The sequence below is a fragment of the Ammospiza nelsoni genome, chromosome 2 (genome assembly GCF_027579445.1).
Source record: "Ammospiza nelsoni isolate bAmmNel1 chromosome 2, bAmmNel1.pri, whole genome shotgun sequence".
Lineage (NCBI taxonomy): Eukaryota > Metazoa > Chordata > Aves > Passeriformes > Passerellidae > Ammospiza > Ammospiza nelsoni.
The window spans coordinates 101695351-101719623 of record NC_080634.1 but is presented as its reverse complement, the minus strand read 5'-3'; the positions used below and the strand labels follow the sequence as shown (position 1 = coordinate 101719623).

The 24273-nt window shown below is 40.4% G+C and overlaps 1 protein-coding gene across 2 annotated transcripts in view; it reads left to right on the top strand.

Moving 5' to 3' along the window:
- The window catches only part of GEMIN8 (gem nuclear organelle associated protein 8), a 28664-nt gene extending 17724 nt beyond the window's left edge, over window positions 1-10940 (top strand). For both annotated transcript variants that reach the window (XM_059466910.1, XM_059466909.1), the window contains exon 5: window positions 8882-10940. In XM_059466910.1, the coding sequence (XP_059322893.1) occupies window positions 8882-9132 (251 nt within the window). In that variant the 3' untranslated portion in view covers window positions 9133-10940. The remainder of the gene's footprint in view (window positions 1-8881) is intronic.
- The last annotated feature ends 13333 nt before the right edge of the window (window positions 10941-24273 follow it).

The window sequence follows — 24273 nt, the reverse complement described above, 5'->3', positions numbered from 1 at the left end:
TAGGAGTCACCATCATGGATTCAAGTATATTTCATTTAATTTACTAGAGTGCTGAAGTGAGCAATGAGAAATTCAGAAGGTCAGAAGTAAACTTATATTTCCAAAGTTACTCTTCAACCCTTCCTTCCAAAAACTGTAATATGTTTCACCAACTCCTGTAGTTTGACCCTTTTTCCAGATATATCTTTCCAAATGCTTGGTCAGGCAGCACACATAGTTTACTAGCAGCATGGAGAAAATGTGTATTTACTTGCTGAAATTAATTTTCTCTGGATTAGACCTTGTTATTTAATTCTGCATGTCTGTGGTAATACTGAATTTTGGACCTGCCAGTTAACTGAAAGGTCAATTCATAGCCTTGACTATACTTCCTCCCAGAAAATCAGCCACAAACATGGCTGCAGGTTGTTCTCCAAAATGTTTTTCAAGTGTTTTTGATACAGATGCTCTCTCATATCAAGCAATAAACCAGACTTGAATTCAGCATTGTGGTGTGTCTGGAGTCAAGAAAGAAATTTCAGTGTGAAGTTCAGATGTGTGAGTTTGATCTAGAAGACTGACACAGGCTATTTCCTTTCTTTTTTTCCTGCAAGTACCAAACTCAGTATTATTTAGCTGTCTAGCAGCTTAGTGCATTGTGAAACATGTTCTTCCAAGAGCATGTGTTTAATTTCCATTCAGGGCACACATTAAAAACTATTGTGAAACTCATGTTTCTTCTGTGTTTTGGTTTGCTTTTAAAGTAGTGCTTTTAAAATTTAACATTTCCTTGTTCAGTCTCCTCAGACTGTGCCATAAATGTATGTGAAGACATAGTTATATATAGATTTAGGTAATCCTTCTGTTTACTCCAGCAGTGTTGTCTTTGTCTGGTGTCAGCATTGTTGCCATCAGTGACAGATTGGAGTTGTTTTGGGGGATGGGAGTGCAGAGTCAGCTGGTCTGTGTTTAATCTTATTGAAGTAGACTTGATCCTTACTAGAGGCAGCTGCCAGTGCCTGATCCTGTTCTAATTTCTTAGCAGTGGTCGTTCAGCAACTTGCTATCAGTTTGATTGTGTCAGATGGCACCAGGGCACAGACACCTTGGTGCCTCTGGTGTGCTGCAGACCCCTGACTGCGCAGGGCTCTCCTCTGAGTTTTCTTGTCTTCATCAACAAATCCCTGATTGTGAATTACATTTAGTGCAATCAAATTCTAGAGCAGGCTTTCACTTGAGATTCCATTGACTCGGTGATTGTTTCATATTCATGAGGTTTAATTGTTTCAGTGCATTTTCTGGTTGGACTAAAAATACTCCTTTTTAGGGGTTTTATTGTGGAAAGTAATAGAAGAAAATAAAGGTGATTTGATGTTTAGCTGGGCAGTAACCAGTGTAGCCTAGTGCTAATGTAAACATGGGCATGAAGGCTTTTATTGTTTCTGTGTAGGATCCTTGGCAGTTTGTTTTGGAGACCACAGAACAATCCTTGGTTTTTAATCTTATTTCTAAAATAAAAATCGGCTTCTTTATTCTCCAGTTAGCTGTATAACTTTGTGCCAGTTGCTTAACCCAAATAACAAAATAATGAGAGATAATTAATTCTTTAAAGTATTAGATTAATTTTACAGATTATTTACAGTGAGGCATGTGGTTAATTAACTTGAGAGTGACACATACCATTAAGTACCAAACCTGAAAGTGGAGTACCTTAGTTCTAATCTTAGTTCCTTGGTTTCTATTCATTTTTATTTCAAAGGTAATTTTTCTCCATTTTCTGTCTTGGTAAGTAGTTTTGCCCTGTTTCTACAGAGCTGTCCTCTTCAAGCTGTGTAGAAAAATTGGATTACAGTGAAAGAAGGTATTGGAGTGTGTCAGATGTGCAAAATCTGCTTGCTGTCTGTTTTGACAGCCTGTTGCAACTGTGTCTGAGGCAGTGCACTCTCTTACCTGAGATTATTTCCTGCTCTTAGCAATAGGTTTCAGTTGGGCTGTGCTTCAGTAAACACATCTTGGTGCCAAAGCCAGGCTAAGCAATTCTTCTTCCTACACATTTGCTCCTGCTCTGGTGTTTCCAGGGCACTGAACTGTTCTAGAGCTAAATATAATGTGTTGAAGTTTTGTTTGTTTGGGGGGGTTGTTTGTTTTTTGTAGGATTCTTTGTGTTGCCCCTTACACAATTGTAGCATGAGGGACCTGGGAGCTGGAGCACGCAGCTAAGGGGGAAGAGTAGAAATTGCATAAGTTGGTTTTGTAGCTGAGGAAGGAAAAATGTCCATGGAACCATGGTTTCAAGCTGCCACAGGCTTGCCAAGGAATCACATCTGCTCTTACTTCAAAGCCTGTTAGGGAACGTTTTTCTTGAGAATATTGCATTGCTTGTAGATATATGTGATGAAATAGTCCATTTCTTTTAACTCATTCTTTCCTCAACTAGCAAATGGAAATTTTGTCAGTGTAGATATTTGGGGTTTTAATATCCTCAGGATTTTTGGTAGTTTTTTTTCATGATTGTCATGACTGGTAGCTGAAAGCTTAACATTGCAGGCAATAATTCCCACCAAAAGTAATTTTTATTCTGAATTAGTGTTTTCCAGTCAGCTACAGCATTTGATTTTTCTGTATTGGTGAGAATGCTTGTATAGTAAGATAGGGCCTAGCTGTCCTTGAAGATCAGACTTCTCCTAAAAAAGGGAAGGTGAAAGTTATGTGGTGTCAGAGGGAATTCCTTTGTCACATCTTTTAAAGCATCTTTTAAATTTAAGAAGTTTCAAAAGAAGTCTATTTTCCCCAAGCCAGCATACAGCTAGAACAAGGCTGTACATTCTGCTATAAAATCATCATTCAGTATGTTTCCACAATTTCAGTAAGTTACTTAGTGTTCCATGTAACCTGCCAGCAAGCAGGACCATGCTGGTTTTAGCTACCAGGAATATTTTATCTTTACAGATGTGGGGGTAAGTCACAATTGTTTGTATCTTGTAGACTCCCACTGATGGAAACTTGTTCTGCAAAACTTTGCTCTTGATAAAGGGTAGTACTTGAGATTCCAGCCCTGTGGAAATCTAGAGCTCTGCAGAAATTAAACTCCTTGAATATCCTGTGTACAAATCCTGATTTAAATCCCTGTTTTGGTGGAATTCCTTGAGGCAAAGATTTTGATTTTTCCCATGTTACACCCAGTTCATGCAAGTATGGGTACAATAAAATGGTCTGATTCTATCACATCAAAAAACTCTTATGTAGGTTTATGGTGAAGGTATTTATCTTTTCTAGGAAGATGAAGAAGATGGCATTTTGCATGGAGAAACCTGTGTGGGCAGAACACTTAGCACAGCAGATAGGCTCGTGGGAAGTGGCATTCAAAGAGAGAACTAGGAGTTTCTAATCAGTAGAAATGGGTAGTGGTTTTAACAGTTAGTGTGGGCTGCTCAAGATCAGCTCAGGTAGCATTTAAGATGAAAAGCTCACTAAGAGCACACACAGCAGTAGCAGAAAATAATTAATCATTTCAAATAAGCAGACAACTATGTGAACACACAGTCTGAAATCATGGAAAATTAAAAACACACCAAGACTGGAGAAGGTGCAATATTTCCTTGAAAAATAATGTGCTAGCTAAGCAAGCAACTGAAAGTCAGTAATGGCATTCAGCACTTGGGAGGAGCAAGCCCTTGGCCTCTTAGCACACCTACCATTGTGTGAGGCAGCACATGGCAGCCTGCTGAGTGTGGGCACCTACAGACCTGTGGGGGGGAAGAATGTCTGTTAAGAAACGTTGTCAGATGGAATTATTATCACTGGCTGCAGTGAGCTGAGGGTTGGATGTATAAATACCAAGAGCTAAAAATGGTACAAGAAACCACACAATGCTGGGTATGAATCTTTCATTTAAAGTCTGACATAGATAATTACCTTCCTACTTCTGTCTCCTTTTAATGTTGCAAAGTCTCTCCAAAGAGACTTCTTCCTAAATAAGGAAATTTATTTGGGTTTTGGTTTTGAAGTTGTTTCTTTTCCTTGGTTTATTTAGCTGGGTTTTTTGTTTTTTGTTTTTCTTTTAATAAGAAGAGGATAAGTTCTGGACAGGAATTTTTTTATTATTACTGCTTAAGCTTCTCAAAGGATATTACAAAGAAAGAAATGTAAAGTGGATCAAACTTGCAAAAAGTGTGAGACGTTTTCCCTTTTATAAAATAAGAGAAACAAAGCAGCTGAGTTTCTAAGGACCTAGGGGGGAAATAGTTTATGTCTTAGGTCACAGTCTTGCTGAAAGTAAGAGGTCATTTGTGTGCATATGAAGGCCCAAATGCAGTGAATGGCTAATACAGTAGTTAGTGTACTCTTCTGGCAGTTCCAGAGCATGGGGGTAGTTGTCTCTATTTGTTCACTTTTCTTTTCAGCTAGTATACACCTGATTAAAAGTCATTCATAAAAAGTGGGAGAAGTGGTGAAGGGAGAAACAGTAATCTGAAACTTTGTTTCATAAGGCCTAGAGTTACTAATGATGGTCCAGAAGTGTAGCATGAGTTAGGTAGATGCTCTGCTTTTGGCTGGGGTAGAATTTATTTCCTTCACATGACTGATTTGGGGCAGTATTTTGAATCTACACTCAACACAGGGTTGATAATATAGAAATGTTTTGTTATTGCTGAGTGGTGCTTACACACAGCCAAGGCCTTTTCTGCTTTTCCTGCTGCCATGCTGGTGAGGACCTTGGTGGTGAATGGGAGATTCAGAGGACCCACAACTGGGACAGGTGACCCCAACTGACCAAAGGGATGTTCCAGACCATCTGCCATCATGCTCAGTGTATAAAGTGGGGGGAAGAAGAAGGAAAGGGGGGACATTTGGAGTGATGACATTTGTCTTCCCAAGTCGCTGTTCTGTGTGTTGGAGCCCTGCTCTCATGTACATGGCTGAACACCCTCCTGCCTCTTAAAAAGCCCCAGAAGAAAACCACAGGGGAGCTGCCACCAGTGCTGCCTCAGCTCTCTGCCTGCAAGAGTGAAAGGAAAGAGCAAGAGCCACGGGCAAGAGAGAGCTCTGCCTGCACAACACCAACTTCAAAATGGCCAGAACCTGCTGGCCCCAAGGCTCCATTTCCAGATGTAGTGTCTTGAAGACACACTTCCCATTCTGGGCACAGATAGATATGGACTACAATAACCTTTTGGGCAACCCAGGACACTGGGTGCATGACAGAGCTGGACCTTTTTGCTTTGTGGTTAAAGAGTTCTATTTACTGTGTTTGGGAAACGATGCCCCCGCTGTTTTTGGCCAGTTAATGATGACTTCCCAGCAGAGCTGAACTTGGTAGGAATAAGTTAATTTTGGAGAGAGCTTCAAGAGAGAGAAACAGCATCTTAGAAAAGAAATGGAACTGGCCAACTGGGAAAACGACAGCAATGCTTTTTCTTTGTGCAGGAACCATCCACCACTGCAGCTGCCTGCCTTGTCAACATTTGCAAAATACTGTTCCTTGATTGGGGGAAGCTTGCCAGTAGTTGAAGATGAATGCTGTAAAAGAAAGCATGTTTATTTTAGTCTGTGTGAAATAGAAGGAGGAACTACTTAGAATTGTGTAAAATTACTTGTTTTACATTTATAACTTGGCAGCCCAATGACTTGAGAATTTGAAATGTGAAACTGATCTGAGAGTGAGCTGGACACTTTGTTGCTGCAGACTGGGAATTAATATTTTGATAACCATGCTATCATCTGCTTTGTGGATGAGGATGTGTTGCTTGCTTCAGAGAAATTCTGGTTGTCTCCATAGGCTTGTGGTTATAGACAGCTTATAATTTTGTTTGTATTTCCATTGTCAGATTCTAGTTGTCAGCTTTTTGATGAAGAGGTAGTTGCACATTTGGCTCAAGTTGTGCTGCTTTGTATTGTTTTTAAACTAAACTCTGAGGTAATGGATAGAACCCAGACTGCTGGAAATTACAGCACTTCTACTTCCCAGCCCTTGCCCCACCGAAGAAAGTTTAGTGTGCATCTCAACAGGACAATACTTTCTCTGTTATCTATTCCTTATGTCTATTTTTGGAAATATTGTTTTTGGAAAAGCAGTAGTTTACATGCCCATTTAGTTTCATGACTTCATTCCTTGATAGTCTATGAAAGCAAATAATGCTGCCTACTGTGAGGGTGGTGAAACACTGGAACAGGTTGCCCAGAGAAGCTGTGGTTGTCCCATCCCTGGCAGTGCTCAAGGCCAGACTGGATGGGGCTCTGAGCAACTTCATCTGGGGGACACTCTCCCTTCCTGTGGCAGGGGGGGTGGATTCAGATGATCTTTAAGGTCACTTGTAGCCCAGATAACTGATTTGAAACTGCAGTGTATTCCCTGCAGCTGCAGTGGTATTACCAGCAACAGCTGTCATGTTCTGTGCTCAAATCCAGCCTTTGGTGCAAAAAAATGTGGGTCCTTAATAGCACATTTCTGTCCTGAGCCTCTGCCTGGATTCTAGACCTGATTTATGTGTCTAAAACTCTGTAATACAATCACTCTGGGACTTTTTGAACCAGTAGCTATGGAACAGCAGAAATAAAGCTAGAAAGTTACAGGCACTATATCTGATTAGTGTAAAGTAAAACACTCTAGACATACATCAGGTAATTCTGAGAATGGAATTTAAATTGGTATTATTATTTTGATTGTTACAATTAGGATCTACAGATTTATGGACTACTCTGTGTTGAGAAATGGAGATTGATGCACACTAAACTGTAATCCACTCATCCATCATGAAGCTTCTGCTAGAGACCCATTTAATTTCCAAACAGAAGAATTCATTATCTATCTCCAGAGAAATTTTTTTCTTAAGGATCAGCGTGTGCAGTGAGCTATCAGACAGCATTCTACAGCAAACAAGAGAGGAAGCAGCTGTCTCTAGCATGCAGTTATGAAACTGAAGAATTAAAAATTTCCCTGGGCAATACAGAAGTACAAGAAATTATCTAGTGTCCCAAGAGAGTTAACAAATATGGGTCCAATTCATTGCCTTGCCAGTTTTCCTGTGTAATCTACAGTGAGAAACATTGGTTTGCCAGTATAGTCTTGTTTGGTTTTATCAGTCTAAAACTATTCAATGTAATGTGCAAGAAGTTTGTGCTTAAAAGCATGCTGTGCAGGTGTGGGCAGTGTGGTGTCCCAGGAGCTTGGTTTCAGTGGGGTGCAGGGTGTAGCCTGGGTGCTATACTGTGCTGAGCTCTCTGTAGACAATGTTAGTTTCTTTAATTCAGACCTTCTGGTTAAAATGGCCCAACACCAAATAAATCTGACTCTTCCAAAAACACATATGGACTCTAATGTATATTTCCTTGTGAATTCTGGCAGTGCAGACTAATGCAGGGGTGTGCCCTTAAAGCAAAATCACAGAAATGGCTTTCTGGAATAGATAGCTAATAACTCCTCAATCCCTTCTATGACCAATACAAATGGTGTTTCAAATGACAGGACAAAAGCTTTCTGTGTCTGTAGCACAAACAGATCCCAAAGTTGAAGTTTCTGATCGTATTGTTTAAAATATCTGTTTTCTGTGAATGGTGTTCAGGGGATAATTCCTTTAGGAAGGCTGACAGTCACTTGGCTGCTTGGTACAGTACTTTCCAGTATAAAAATAAACTGCAGATGTTTGACACACAAATGTCAGGATATTTAACTTTGGGTTAGAGTTTGCAGATGCCATGTGTGTTGTGGAAGCTAAATCTCTGGGTTAGGGTGAAAGAGAGAAGAAGTACATGGCACCAAACACTGAGAGAAGCATGTCTTGTGTGTGACCAATGCATCCTGACCTGTGGAGACTCTGTCCTTTTTGATGTTCAAAAAAAACCCTACTGCTGTCATCAGTAGTGAATTGTGCCTGTTACACGGTTTTGAGGATGCTCATTTGTTATTGAGGAGTTCAGCTGCTGGGTGATTTTCTCTCTCTTGTAGAAATGCCCCCATAAGAGGGGAGTTTTGTGTAGCGCTCTGATGTTTTAACTGCACAAAGCATTGTTTCTTTCATCAGAGCAGTACCCAGGAAGCAGAAGTAGATTTGGACATGCCACAACCAAGTTCTTGCTTCCAGTCAGGCTTACCACAGCATTTTTGTTGACAGATTGGTCCAAATGTTTCACCTCTTGAATTGTTTTAAATCCTCTCTAAAAGACGTGATGCATGCTTTATGTTGGTGGTGTTTTGTTTGTTTTCAAAGCAATAGAGTAAGGCTGCCAGCTTTGAACTTTGCAAGTCTTGAGAAATGGCTGAGTTTGGACAGTTTATCTAAACACGATGCTTACAGCTGTGTTCCATTGAATGCACTTAATGGCTGACATGACAGACCCATTTGTTCATTTTCACAGAGTAGTAACTGATTACATTTCTCTTGGCTATCATTCAGCTAAAGTTGCATTGTCCTGTGCATTGTTTCCTTTCTCAGCTGCTAAGTCATTATTTTGGAAACAACTCTCCTTTTTGTTTGATTTTTTTGGTGTGGGGAGTGGTTTGGGATTTTTTGGTTGGGTTGTTTCAGTTTTCTTGGGAGGGAGAGGGGGGTTGTGTTTTGGGTTTTGTTGTTTTGTTGGTTTTTTTTCAGGGCCATGTGTGTTTGGGGGAGAAATGGAGCAATGTTGATTTTTGCTTAGTAGTACTAATACAGAGGTTTCCTACACGTTTAGGATTCAGTTCCAGGATCTTCTTCATTTCTCCCCATTTATTCCAGCCTGGCTTTATCATCACATTTAGTAGGAATTTCTGTATGGAAAATGAGTGCAGCTGCAGCCTAGAACATGTGGATTTTTTCCTTTTAGACTCAGCTAAAATATGAATATATAATATTTTTAAAGTTAAAATAAAGCATGATTATTTGACAGCCCAGTAACTTACATCTCTTATGGTTTATTTGTCTAGGGAGGCAGCAGCAGCTGGAAGCTGAGGACCCCTACGTGGAGGCTGATCAGGACCTGCACTGGCGGGTGGAGCGGTCAGTGGAGCCGCCCACAGAACGGCCTGGGGAGAGGCGCATGGCAGAAATGAAGAAGCTGTATGGTGCTGAAGCTGCCAAAATCCAGGCAATGGAGGCTGCCATGCAGCTTGTCTTTGACAGGAACTGTGACAAAAAGCAGCCCAAATACTGGCCCATTATTCCCCTTAAGCTGTGAGTACCTGCACTGTGCTCTGACGTGGCAGATTAATCACACCAGAAATAAGTAAGAGATAAATCACACCAGTGCTACAGGGTCAGGTGCCTCAGGCTGGGCTGCTGAAAGAACAAACTGCAAGTTTGGTTTTGGACTTTAAGGGAGAGTCTGGCAAGGACAGTATGTATTTCTTTGGCCTTTTTTCTTTTACAGTGTCTGTCAGTGATGTTCACATTCAACACACATACAATTGTCAAGTAGTAATAGGAGGGACAGGAATATCAAACCTGTCTAAAATTCAATCATTTGATACTCACTTGCCTTGACCACACATGCAAGAAGCATAACAATGTCCATACCCAGTGAACTGGGAAAACTTAAAGCAATGCAGAGAAGAGAAAGACTTTACAAATTATCTGCTCTTCCTGTTTAGGAATTTGAGTGATCCCATTTTCTAGTCTTATTTAACATAGTAGTATTAGGATCTTGTTTCACACAGCATAGCTTGAAGTGTTATGTCTGCTAATCTTGGATTTTTTTGAGAATCAGGAGCCCACTGGCCAAGATACAACTTATCAAATTACCATAGCCCAGACATTGGAATTCTTTTTAAAAGGTTTGTAATAAAGCAGGAAGTTTTTCTTCCAGACTGATACTTGTCTGGCAGGAGTTTGACTCTAAAGCAACATTATATAGAAAAATGTTTAATGAAAGGGTGGGAGGATGGGGCAGAGGCCTGATGTGGTCCTGTCTGTTAGAGATGTGTTTAGCAGAAGAGAAACTTAAGAGGACACAGTGCTATTGGAGCCAGTGCCTACAGTGATTTTTGCCTTTCTAATAAAAAACAGCAATGGGCTTGAAGACTTGAAGGTTTAAAGAAGGCTTATTAGAGTGATAGACTGTATCTGACCAATGTTTACAGAGCATGTACCCCTGTGGGCTATATGTCAGATTTATGTGCAGGTTTCCAATGGCCAAGTGCATAGGACATGCACAAAATTTAAGCATAAGCAAGTAGATCTGTTTTCATCCATCTGCACAGAGATGTGCCTCTGTGTGTGCTCATCCATCTGCACTAGCTGGTTTGGTCCTGCTTCTGTCACTCTTTACTTTGGGCCAGTTGTGTTTGCCCCACAGAGTGAGGCACACTGGTGGTTTGTGTAAATGAAGCTGAACTTGCCCCTCAAAACCTGTGGCTCCTTAGAAAATGGCTCCTTAGAAAATGGTGCCCTGAATGCTTAAAAGGACTCTCTGCTGATAAAATATCATTGTGGATTGAAGGGCAGTAGTTTGTGACATTGCTGCATTTCCATGCCAGGGCAAAGGAATCGTCTGCTGGTTTCATAGTGACACACTCATCTGCCTTCCTGGCAACAGAGGAAGGTTACAAGTAAAATTTTAACTTCAGTTTTCATGCTGACTGAGTGTCCAGAGTTTCTCTGTAGCATGTGTAGTTTGTAATGCACTCAGCAGTTGCTGTGCCCTCTGCAGCAGCCAGCTGCAGCAAAACAAGTCTGCAGTGCAGTTTGGAATATCTTTGCTTTCAGTAGTAGTTACTGTTTTTTCAAAGCAGAATTTCCATGTCAGTTCCACATCTTTCACAGATGAAGTTAAACTGAACACTGAAATGAAAAAGCCTCCAGTTTCCAAGACTTACTTCTGATGTGATTAATCTGAAAAACTTCAATGAGACAGGAGAGAGAAAAGGATTATTAACAGTTCTGCATTTGTTGTTACTCTTGTTTTTGGTGGGTTTTGTCAAAAATTCAGTGTTTTGTTTGGGTTTCCTTCCTTTGACCAAATAAATTTTCTTCTTAACACCTTGTAAATTACTTTTATTTTTTTATATAAACAAACTTCCGTACTTAAAACTCTTCAGTTCTTAGATAGTAAAGCTTTCTTTTAGCTGCTGTATTGTTTAAGGAAGATTGAACTTAGAGCAGGAGTGGTTTTAACATATGGAGAAGCACGAGGAGTGTTGACAGGACTTTCACAGCAATGTCAGGCAATACCACACATGCATGGTGTGGTGCAAAATGAATGGGAGGGTTGCTGTATCCACTGGGGGAAAACCTTGTCACAGATTAACATGCATAAATTTCTCTGTTCCTATTTGAAATGTTTCCAGTGTGGTGATGGTGTTTTCCCTGTGCAGTTCAGTTCAGAAAAAAAAGGAAGAATGGGTGAGGTAGGACTGGGCTGTTCTTACTTTTCAATACAGGTTCCAGTTCTTGCTGTGGTTGATTCTTTATCCAACTGGTTCTGCTAGCAGAAGCAGAAATTCTGGTCTCAAAAAGTATTTGTGGAGACCTCATATAAGACAAACATTGAATTCCTTTCCTACTTCACATAAAATGTAAAATAAATCTATAAAAAGAAATATATAAAGGAAATTACCTTGCCTTTGGTTCTTATAAGTATTTTTAAGAGGGTTTAATATGCTTAAAAATGCTATGAGGTTAGAAGAAGAGAGAACTGGATGAATTATTCCTTAGGAGCTACCTACTAACTCCTGAAATACCCTTCTGCAGATTTAAAAGTTGCTGCCAAATAATCTCATTTCAGGGGATAGGCCAGCAAAAGGGGACATCTGGCCAACTACCCCTAGATGTAGCATTTTGCTGGAAATTCAGCAGAACTTGAAAATTCTGTGTTGCAGTTCTTTTACTCTCTCTTCCATGTCATTTTACATTTCTGATAAACACCTCACACAAAATCATGTGATCATGAAGGAAATGCAGCAACAACTCAAAAATGGCACTTCAGTTGTCTGTAACATTCACCTTTCTTGCACACATGTATTCTGCTGCAGTCCTCAGTCATGGGAGCATGTGCCCCTTGTTTTGCCCAAAGACACAATGTTCCTTGACTAGAATGCAGCTGTGGTGCTGCAGATTTGATTCCTCCTTCTCCAGAAGGTTGCACCTTTGCTTTCAGTTATGCCAGCTCTTGGTGTAGTCCTGCCCAAAGGGAATTCTTCACTTGCTGGTGGTACTGTTTCTCATGAGCTTTTCCCAGCTCCAGTACAAGGATTATTATACCCTGAAGTCAAAAATTGTCATCCAGTCAGTCTTCATTTCAAAAACTGGTTTCCTCATTTGTTACAAACAAATCAGCCTTATTTTCAAGAGAAGAGTTTGTGATTGGTTGTAGGTGCTTTGAAGATAGGAGAAAAATGTAATAGGTCTTTTCTACTAAAAGCCTTCTTAAAAGGAATGAGCAAAAAACCCCTTTCAGAATTGGTGTGATACAAATGTGACATAGAAATGAAGCAATGACCTGTTTCCTACTGAAAGAAAAATTGCTTACTTTTATGGTGACGTTGTCAAGGGCTCTTGTTCTTTTAGAATTTTTTCCCCATACAGCAGCTGACAGCTCAGTGTGCCTGTGTGTACAGAGAAGAGATTCAGCCCTTTTGATGAGCATCATTTTCTCAATCAACATTACAGGTAGGTATTCATCCTTTTTGACAGGGGTCTCATTAATGGCTGGCTGCAGACATCTCACATTTGGAAAAAGTGTTAATAAAAAGCAACTTAAATTTCTCTAACAGCCTTTATGAAGGATAAGCATCACATATGTAACACATAGAGATTTGGTCATTTGTGTCTTTCTCTTAGTAAAAGCTTCTCATTCATTATGTGAAATATGTTGTAAATATTGGTGTCTTCATCTCTTGTTGCACTAATAGCAGTCTAGCTCTTGATGTAGAAATTGAGAAAAGCAAGACACAGATTCAGCTGCTTGAATTTTGAGTTTTAAGTGTGATTTTTGGCATGCTGGGCTGAACATTTTGGCTGAAAGAATTAGAGAGGGGCCAAGATAATTGCCCAAAATGTGAAATATAGTCTGTCAAAATGAAACATCCCAACTCTGTTTTCCTTCTGGTTTCTTAAAAGTGTAACCTCCTGGAAAATGTATTATTTGATAAACAATACATTCATGCTGTGACAAAAATCTTTTTTCATGTTTGTGTGCTAATCAATCAGCTGTCCACCCTGACTAACCTGTTGTCTCCTGTGTTCCTGCATGGATAGTCCAAAGGACACTAATTCTAATGGGCTGTATTTTAGGTAGGATAGCAGCCTGTAAGGGAGTCTCAGCTGCTTCTGAAGGGTGGTTCTGGCCTCAGGGTGTTCAAGGCTTCACACCTCTTCCTGGATTCTCACATAACTGGAATTGCTGAGCTGGCACACAGTGACAGTGCAGAGGAGCTCACAGTGGGTGGGTGACAGACCATGACATTGCCATTTGGGTGTTGTGTTGGAGACCTTGGCTGTCATGGCAGAGGAATTGCTTGGACTCAGTCCGTTCTTTGGTATTGGTTGTACAGGCATCAGCCTCAACTACTAATATTGACAGGCCAGGAATGCTCTGTCTGGCTTGGCCAAAAGTGGAGAAAGACTTGGTTCTCTTGAGCTTGCAGGGAGTAATGGAGATTCTCTGAGCATGGATTTCATTACACAGTCACAGAACAAATTTTTTCCCCTTCAGTCATTAATCCCTTTCTTCTAAGAAGGCAAGCAAACAGAATAAATGCAAACACACATAGCTTTTGAAAAGAAAATACTTTTCAGCCTAATGATGCCAATACCACTGCTGGTTCCCTAAACTACATTGAGATCTTTTGCCTGCAAAGCCTTTTGAAAAACCAAAATACACATAACTGCTATCCCCATGCCTGTTGTTTTCAGCCATCCCAAAGACATAATTTGTAGGGAGGAAGGAATGAGAAAAGAGGAAAGAATTGGTGGGGATTTCTTCTAAATAGAGTTACAAGTGGTACTCCTTAACTTTAAGAGTTTGTTTTAAATAAAAGCAACAATTTCTTGACTCAGTAAGAAGTGAGGAAAAGTCTATGAGGAGCTATTAAAAATACACCACTGTCTTTGGATGTCCGTAATCTGGACCTTACTGATAGCTTGGGAGGGCTAAAAAAATAGTGTTTTATTCATGTCCCCTAGACAGCTGCCATCAGGTGTTGGCACAGGAAGATAACAAGATTTCTGATCTGTTTATAGGGATGTTTAGAATCTTTCCACATGCTTCTACTGAAGATGAAGATTGAAATCCCAGTCCTGAGGTTCAGCTTTCAGCTATCTCATACATTTTCTAGTTAGAGCAACCCCTCCTGTTTGGTGATTCAGCTCCACCAAAGTTTACTGTTATTGAGGTCAAAAGGAGTCAAGTTGGAAGACACCTAGTGCTAAGCTGTTTAATGTAATCCCATTTACTTGTTATTTAGCCCGAGATTCAGTAAACTCTTTTGGTCTAGGCTTGTACAAGCAGCCAGCATGAAAAAGTCTCTGCATTGTATTTCAGCAATTTTGATACTCATATAGCTGTGTTACTCCCATCCTTTGCATTGAACAGGAAAAGATGTCAGTCATCATGTCTGGTTTCTGCTACCTCCAGCAATAACATCATCTCATACATTTCAGAAACTAATTAGGAAATTCCATTTCCTGTCACCTCCACATCTGCTTGTTAAGGCTGCAAGGCCTGCTTCTCACTTGCAAAGTGTAATAAAATACCAGGAAATTTAAGTTGTCCTTGTCAGAGAGTTGCAAAAAATGTAAATGTGGTTACAGATTATGTATATTAGGCTTTTTTTAGAATTAAGATCCTATAATATCTTCTATGTGGACTGAAGGCGGGGACTTCACAGAAATAAATGTTTGAAGTATGTTTTTACTTAAACAATAACTCATCAAAGGCCGTGCTTCTGGTCTGTAGCATATTCCATGAAGTGGCTGAGTAATAGCTGAAGGCTCCCCTTCTGCTGTCCTTTCCTGAAAAGTGGTAAGGTTGAGATAAAACCTCAGCCAGTTCTGCTGCAATGCACTTGAAACACAAGTTGTGTCAGTTTCTCCAAACAGAATAATTCTTACGTGACTGCAGAATATAAATCTGAAATGCATTTTAAACCAATAGCAGTCAAATGAATAATACACTGTGTAATGGGAAGGTAGTAATATTCACTACTTTTTATCAGTTTTTCTCTATATATGTTGATGAATTTAGGATTTCCAGTAATGCCAGACCACACTGCAGTAGAGACAAGAAAATATTTGTTGAGCAAAGCATGACATTTTCATTGATACTGCTCTGCAACAGAGTTGTGTCAGCAGTGCCACAGCTGTTTTGCTGTCCTGTTTTATTGTCACTGCCCTGGGTGTTAGGGGCACACTGGAAGTCCTTCCTCCTCAGAGAAGCCCCATAACTGAGCATGTTCTTACCAGCTGTTTTTATCATTATATTCTGGCCCTGTGGTGCTTGTCACCTTTTTCTGGTGCCTGCTGGACTCAGATGTGCCAGCTGCACTGTTTTGCTCTGAAAGGATGCTGAGTGTGGGATATGTGTGATGACATGATGGTCCCATAGCAACAGGCTGTGATATCATCAGTGCCAGATGGTGAATTCTTTCAGGGACACATCAGAAAGAACAGCTGTGCTATAGAAAATCCTTACTCCAGAACTGCTCTTCTCTATCACCGCCGAAAATAGAGAAAATGGCAGAGAAAATTTTTCCTCCTTTGCTTTTTGTGTTGAGCAGATCCCTCTTCAGGTCACCTACCGCTCCAGTGTGAGAGCATAAACGTATCTCCAGAGTGGAAAGTAATTTATAGAGAACTTGTTAACAAGATTAGTTATTTGCCCTTCATGAGTGTGTTTTCCTATGCAGACCTGCTTTAGAAAGATGTCCTGTACTTTCTCTGTCAACAGCAGTTAAATCTCATTTAAAAGCAGAAAAAGAGCTGCCTTGCTGTCTCTTCCCTTCAATAGCTCTTTTAGCCTAGCTGTGTTACTTGCATTTTCAGGTCTAACAAAATGAAATCTGTTTCTCTCGTATGGTTAGAACTAAAGCTTTTTGTGGTAAATACATTGATAATAATTAGCAGCACTGGTGATTTGTGTTACTTTTTGAAACTGTCATTCCATGCACAGCCTGCAGTGCAATAGTCCCATCAGCATGACAGAATTGTTCACCTCAATCCAAGAAGATAGGATGTTCTACTGGAATAAAACATACCAACTGCTTGTATTGTTGGAAATTTTTAAATACCTCCCTAAAAGCCAGTAATTAAACAATTTTGTTTTGCTAGTTAAACTTCCTTCATGACAGGCTTTTGAAGTCAGAATTTATGTAAAACCCTTAAAATGCTAAAAACATTCAGCAGATTTTCAAGTACAATGCAGATTTTTTTCATTCTAGTAGGATGCCCAAAATTATTATAATAATTGTAAAGAAAATATGTCCAAAAACTGTGTTGTGTTTCTTGATTTTCCGAAGTTATTTTGATTTCCTGATTTCCAGTATTAAAATCTGAGGTGTTTTCTAATATAATTCTTAGCCGAGCAACCTTTAAAATGTTGAGTGGCTTAGCAGCTGCACTTCCAAGGCCTGAAATAACATCTGAATGTATACTGAATGTAGGAAAAACACCTACACTGCCTCTCCCACCACTGCCACCCCCATAAGCTACCTGGAATGAAATGAATATGCACTGTGATGCATTTTTCTGGCCACATCCATGACACTTTGTATCTCCTAGAATCCAACTGAGCAGTTTCCTGGGCTTCTCATTTCTTCAGTTCTTTTCAGCACACAAAGTCTCCTTCCTGACTGTGTCTCTCCACCCCAGCACACGCTGTTCTGCAGGCTGATGATGCTCTCTCAGCCCCTGCACTCCTGTCTGCCTCGCACAAGGAGGGCAAAACCTGTTGCCTGGACACTCAGTTGCTGGCAGAGCACATGAGAAGGACTGATGGAGATGACCAGATTTTCTGATCAATGCCTCTGGCACTATAAATGCTGAAAGCAGAAAGTACCAAGACCCTTCCCAAAGTATTGCCCCTGGCCTGTCAGTGGGTAAGGGAAGAATTTTCTCTCCTCTTTTCCTACCTAAAAGAAAATATCCTCACTGTTGTGCAAATGGTGGGAATTGTGTCACTGCCAGTTTGTTTCTCTCCACTGCAGCCAATCACCCAAAACCTTTCTAAAGTTGCAGTGCAATGAACCACCACAATCCTGTTGAACACCAGGGAAAGCCTTTTGTAAGACTTTCCCCTAGTGGGAGAAACAATTGCTGAATACAGTGCCTGGCCTGCACAATCCATCTGTTAAATTTATGTGTCTCAACAGTACATCTCAGTCAACTGCACCTCCAAGGGCTAGGAGTAACTGTATCTTGGGAGCTCAGCCATTTGGAAGACCAACCAGGCAACTGTGATCTATTACCACCCAGCAGATGAGGATGTTGCTAAGGCAGTTTCTCAGTGTAAGAATGATTTTATCTCTTTTTTCTCTCTTTTCAGCCCTCTTGGCCAGCTGGCATCCCGTTTTTTCCTTTTCCAGCAGGCATTGGTTCAGTTTGGCGTGATCCTTCAGAGTGGGAGCAGCAGCCTATTTAGAGCTTCAAACACGTAAAGACTGACTGGCTGGAACCCCAGAGAACAACCTAGCAAGAGGCTGATGAGGGCACTTAGCCAGACCATCTCTGAAACAGTATTGTTAAAAGAACCTGATGTGCATGTTAAGTAAACATCAAATATGCAAAACCCAGTACATGTAACTTGCAGATAATAGCATAAGGTAATGGGCCCTATCTCCAAATAAATAATAGCACCCTCATAATCACAGGCAGTTTCAATATTTTCTGTTCACTTTCAATGCCCTCTGGATGGGTCAAATCTCTAACACAATAAAACTCCCCCAGGCTCCAGCAGGAGCTGGATTTAGTATTAAACCCTGGGTAAAATGAGGGAAAGAAATTTCTCTTGCACACAAACAGGCAAAAGCTCTAGAATAAATGTGATCCAGGAAGTTATTATATAAAGGCATTGATAATTTCATTTGCATATAAAATAGTAACAAGAACGGAAGCTAAATTATCCCATATATACAGAAACCCTGGGTGTTCAGGATTGGCTATTCATTATTCTCTTGTCATATAAAGCAATTCAGTCTGCAGCTGCATTTCTCTTACAAATCCAATTCAATCAAGAGACCCGAAACATCGTTAGCAAACCCACTGATTTATCCACCAGTAAAGTGCTGATACAGGCCTCTGTTCCTGCTGATAATAAATCTTCTGCATAGCAGTGTTGGCTCTCTCTAGGGATCTCCCATTATTCTAATGACTACAGATTTCAAACTTAACCACTGGAATTTTTCAACCTGAAAGTCTATAATGGTAGGGTTCAAAACCTGTGGGAGTCATAGGAAAGAAGGGACATGAGCCAAACCATCCAGTTGCCTCAGAGATGTGTCTAGATGAAACTGCAGATAGAGCAGCACCTGGTGCCTTAGAAAATTGCTGTAGTAGGACCTTTTTTTCCCCCGTTCTGAAAGACATTGTCTCCCGTTTTGCTCATCACTTCTATTTCCCTCAGTGGGCTTGCCTGCAGAGCTTTGCCTCTCTCTCTGCACCTTTCCCTGGCTCCTGCTTGGTTTGTTGCCTTAATTGCCAGCCTGCCAGGCTCATTTACCTGTGCCTCAACCTCTGTTCTCCTGCAGAACTGCAGGAAATGCTCTGATAACCCCTGGTGGATGTTGTCTCTGGTTCCTCCTGCACACTGTCTGCCACCAGGGCTCTGGGCAGTCACCTCCGCGCTCATCACAGCATCACCTTGTTGATACTTCATATTCATGAGCCCTTACACACTCCTTCAAGGCCTGGGATGCACTTCTGCTTCCTTTCCAAGGTGATTTCAAACAGTGTCATTTCTAACAGCCCAACGGGTGTTTGAAGTAATGTTGTCTTTTGGGAATAATTCTACAAGCAGCAATTTCTGTAGCTTCTGTAACAGCCTTGGGTCATTTTGTCTGCCAGGTTCTTGTGATGTTTGGTTTGCCTGTGGCCCTTTCATCTTTTAACACAAAGAAGCTATTTCCTTGGAATATTGGATGGCAGAATTAATGTTCTAGGCTATCTGGCAGTTACAAAACACTCATGTTCAGCCTGAACTTTATTAAAAGAAGTACAAAAAGTAAGAATCCAGATTCACCTATGACAGTATAATGTGTTTAATATAGCTTTAATAAAAAGTTTTATTACATTCCTCACTTGGAATATTATTTTTCTATTTGCTGAACATGATATCCAGGAGAACAAGAAGCAAATAACAAGAGTTTTTAAAAAGTGTTCTTTATTTTAAAAACATAGGCACTCCTATCTATCTTATGTATGCTATAAATAAAGGATAAAATTATTATCAATGTAAGATACTTGACACTTTCATTTACTTTTTTATCTCTCCTAATTGAAGAATGGATACCTATAGGTGACTAGTGTGTTATGCTTTTATGTTTAATCATATACTTGTGCATCTGCAAAAAATTAGCTGTCTGTACTGAAAGTAGGAGGAAAATGCTCTTGTTTAGAATAGATATTTGGATTTTTTTAGGAAAAAATCACCAGGCTTAGTCTAGGGAATGAGAAGTTACATTAATCTTCCAAACTCAACATTTAATATCAAAATGTCATCTTGTTACTTTTCAAGTTCCTCAGTTTCATTTATCAGGTTGAGCTTTCTGGGATGCTCTCGCTCATCTGACCAGAGTGGCTTGAGCTTTTTTATTCCTGAGTGTCATATTTCTGGCAGGTCTAATGTGTTTGGCTTCCTGTGAAGTCAGAAGGAGGTCAGAAGCATTTCCATGATGTCAGCAGATCTGAAGCCACACCTTCCTCCCAGAACCACATCTCACAGAGCTGATGGAGGATGTTGTGCTTAGAGCTGCTTCTGTTACCTCCCAGTGAAAAACCTGCAGGGCTGTGCCAGCTCCTGTAGCTCCCCCAGCCCAGGACACCCATCCTCTGCAGCCTGTTGGCACTGTGGGCACAGCAGGGATGTTACACTATTGCTGGCTAATGGAGTCTTTCCCATCTTTCCTCCAACACATCACAGTTTTGCCACAAACCACAGCTCTGGGTAAAGCCACTTGCCAGAACTGGACTGTGCAAAGCAGGAAGAGCAGTACAGAAGCAATAAAAGATACTGTGTGTGGGGAGGGAAAATCCCAACACAAAATCCAAACCAGCATTTTGGAATGTGTGTTGGTAAAAAAACTAAAGCTGAGTGGCCCTTTAGGAGAGAATTTAACTCAGCTTTGTGATACAGTTTAAGGCACCATTCACTTTTACAGAGCAGCATTAAAACCTTCTGTAATCAGTTATGAGCTTGTACCTATTGGCAGAAGTAAAAAATGAGAACTAAAGTGAAATCAGCTGGCTGTTTCTCAGTCTCCACTGCCCAACTAAAGCAAGAAAGGTGTTAAAATGACTCCTGCAATTTTCCTCTCCAGTTTTTTGAGTTTGATTTTTCAGTTTGCAAAAAAGGCACCTGAGAATGTTCTTAAATGCTCTCTGTGCCTGCCATCAAAGGAGTTCTCTACTTTGGAAAGAGAGAGAGAGCCTTGTCTCAAAACGTACTTTGCCAGGAATTCTGTCCTGATTAGGCTGCCTTGGAGCGCTTTCTTGGGAAGTTGCCATGCTGAAGTTGTTGGATGGCAGCCATGTGTTCAACACTCTCAAAATAAAGTCTTTTCCCTTATTTGCAGTGCAATAGAAAACTGAGGTTAAACCTATTGATGCCACTGGAGGGTGGGGCTAACATACATATGTATGCAATTATTTTCAGAATATTGCAATGAGTGCATATATGCTCACACAGAGGTTGCTCTGAAGTTGAATACTAATGTTCCTTGGGTATATATTTTGCCTCCCTCTCGTTTCTTCATTTGCAAATTATTCCACATTCAAATCTCCCCAGTGGTACTCATGAAAATGTTGGATAATCCATACATTTGAGTCAGCTCCCCCTAAAGACCCTAGGCTGGCCTCTCCAGCCCACATGATCATACCTCACAATAGGAACTCAGCAAAGCACTTCAGTAAGTGTTTATATCCAAGACTTCTAGACTGAACTCATCATCTCTGATCAATCTCAAGTGAATTTTTCAGCCCAAATGTTTTAGAATGAGGTATGTGGAAGAATGCCTTCATAGGATTATTGTATCGTGATTCACATAGCAGGAGGTAAGACTTTCCTCTCTCTCACTAGGAGAAAGGGTTGTCAGCATTTCTACATTTCACAGATCCATTCAGGAGGATGAAATGAGGCAGGCTGCACATGAAAGGAAAGGTTGTATCCACTTGTGGTTTATTCTGTATAACACTCATCTGTTTTCAGATTGTTGGTGCACTCATTCACTCTCAAGCTTTCTGCTCCATATAATGCTTTACTGAAACCACTCGTGCTCTCTCAGACCACATTTCATTTCCTACATGGTTCCCTACCAGGTGTGGGCTATATATGTGGCATGCAGACAGAGAAAGGCACAGACGCAATTGTGTGTATCCAGAATAAAAACAGCTTATACCGTGATACATGGTGCCCCCCCAGACCTGGATCTCTCAGGGACACTCACAGAATATCCTTGCACATAATTGACAAATTCTGTGCTTATGTAGGGCTAAGTAAAAACAGAGATCCTAATCAATATATTAATCCTTTGTTTCCAATGATATCTCCTAAATTTTGTGCCTCTAAACTCACAAAGCAACACTGTAAATTCCACAATGAGTTCCACAAGGGATGTATGAAATAGAGATGAGTCTATCTTTCAACACTGAAGATGTATTTAGTACTCCATAATTAACACAAAAATGGTAATCACTAATTTTCAGATAAAATTAACTGTGGTGCATTGGGAAAAAATATGCATTTTGTTGAATATATAATTATATATTTTTCAAAGCAATCACTGCTTATATTTCCATATTGAGAAACAGTTGTTAGAAATGTGACCTACTTGGTAATAAGAAGCAGTTTTCATTTTGAATACTATTTATTTCTTATACTATCATACCTGAATGTTAAATTCTGGGAGGGGTACCTACATGTTGGCTAAACTGCATCAAATTACTTCTCAGTTTTTATCTTTCCCTTTCTCTTTTTTCCCCTGGACTAAACAGTGCCAACGATCTGAACCATTTTGTTCAGCATTTTGCAGTGACAGCTCTCTGCAGTGAGCACCAAAAAGTAGTTTTGGTAGGAGCAGTTGGAGTCTACAATGGATCAGCTTCACATAACAGGTACAAAAGACAGAGGAGAGCATGAGTCATTCCCCTTGATCCACCTCGAGCTGCTGAGAGGTGACCACACAGGTCACCTCTCCTTTACACACAGATATAAAGTGCACAAAGTGTACAAAGGGATCCAGCTGTCACCTTATTTCTCTTTAACATCCACGGCCTCTGTGAACAGAAGATCACATGGGAGAGAAAAACCATAGTGTGCCTCAACTGCACATGGAATCACAGAAGCTCAGTACAGAGAGGATGGCTGAACCCCCCTTGAGAAAGGCCTCAGAGAACACTCACTGCAACTAAAACCAGTTTTTATCACTTCTGATTTCCCTAAAGCTAAAATACATTTGTGTTAACATTCAGAAGGAGGCTGTTTTATGGGTCCCTGATTTTATTAGGTTTTGGAAATTTGCAGGATTTTTGCAAAAGCAAAGTAGCACCCCATACACTCACTCTAATCCTCTGGAAAATGGCCATGACTGCTACCCACTGACACTGCCTGTGTAGTAGTCAGAGGAAGGAGTATCATGATTAACCATTAGCTTCACTCTTAGCAGAGGGAGCCATGGATAGAGCCTCACATACAGCTGATGTGGGAGCTGAGAACCCACTGAAACACACAACCCATTAGCACACATTTTTATTAAACCACTATCATTAATGCACCAGAATGTTTAGTCAAAGCTGAAACATTAAGTGGAAACACACTGCCTTTGATTCAGTTTTTAATTGGGAAGGTTTCCTACCTAGGGCAATCTGTCTAGTTAGACAGCCTGAGGAAAGAGTGGGAGTGGGAAACAGAGACAAACAGGTAGGAGCAGCTATCACACCATTCCATCCACAAAAAAGGGATTTGTTTCAGAGCTAGGATGTTCTGCAGTGGAGAAGTGGAGAAACAGATGGAGTCTGGTAAACTAAAACCACAAAAAATAATTCTGTGCAATGAGCCTTCCCTTAATCTAGAAATCTGTTTCACCACTAATTGCTGGAAATGGTCAAATACAGTTAAATATGATATTTCATACTGATGACATGACTAGTTACAACTAGTGAGACCCCCACATTCCATCTTGGCTCTTCTTGACTAATCTTGAGACTGAAGTTAAATCTCCTTCTGAACATCAAATGGCCTCCTTAAAACATCTCCAGAGAGGAGCTTACTGCTCCAGAATCAGTTAGGAGGCAATCCAAGCATATTGCTACAGGGGATGAAGGTGTCTCTTGAAACACCTGGTATCGTGATGTTAGTATTAGGGTAACTGTGCACATAGAAGAATGTTTGCAGATTGTCACCTAAACTATGGAAAAGGTTTTAAGCACCCAACATAGACAATGACATTAATCAATGCAGAATTCTAACTTTCTCTTTCTCTTTTATGGATCAAATCTGCAACAGTTATTTTATAATCCCTTGATAAGAGATTGTTTGGATCAGTCTGGCTTCCAGCATCATTTACAGCAGGCCTGTATCCCTTCCTTACAGCTACCAGCTATAGCATCCAAGGGACCATTCAAACAGGGAGACTTGCTGAAATGCTGCAGCCTTGGTCCTCTGCATTGTGTGCTAGATACAACAGCAAGAGCATGGACCAGAATCCAGTCCTAAGCCTTTCCCAAACAGGGAAATACCTGTTTCTACATCCATCTTGGTTTTGAAATTAAATCCATTAGTTTCTATTCCTAACAGAAATTTCAAGTATTCCTGTCTCCTGGACCTCAATTGAATATTACAATGTAGTTTTGCTTAAGGAACCAAAACTTGTGTCAACTTCTGTCTCCACTTTTCAGAGACTTGGTACCTCTGTGAGTGGAAATCACCTCTCACTGTGGAGCCATAACCAATATTTGGACAGCTGTTCTTTGCTTTACCCTTTGGAGAAAAAAAATACCAATATTTCTGAGAATGGCAGAAAGTGAGTCCCTCCTCTCCCTGCAAATGTGTTGATATGGACAACTTCTTCTGCACTCCCTCAGGAATATCTGCCTCATACTTCAGAGTAAGTGTGCTAATCCAGCCTGGACAGCACTGGCCAACTTCCCTTGAAGAACTCATCCTATGGATTTCAGT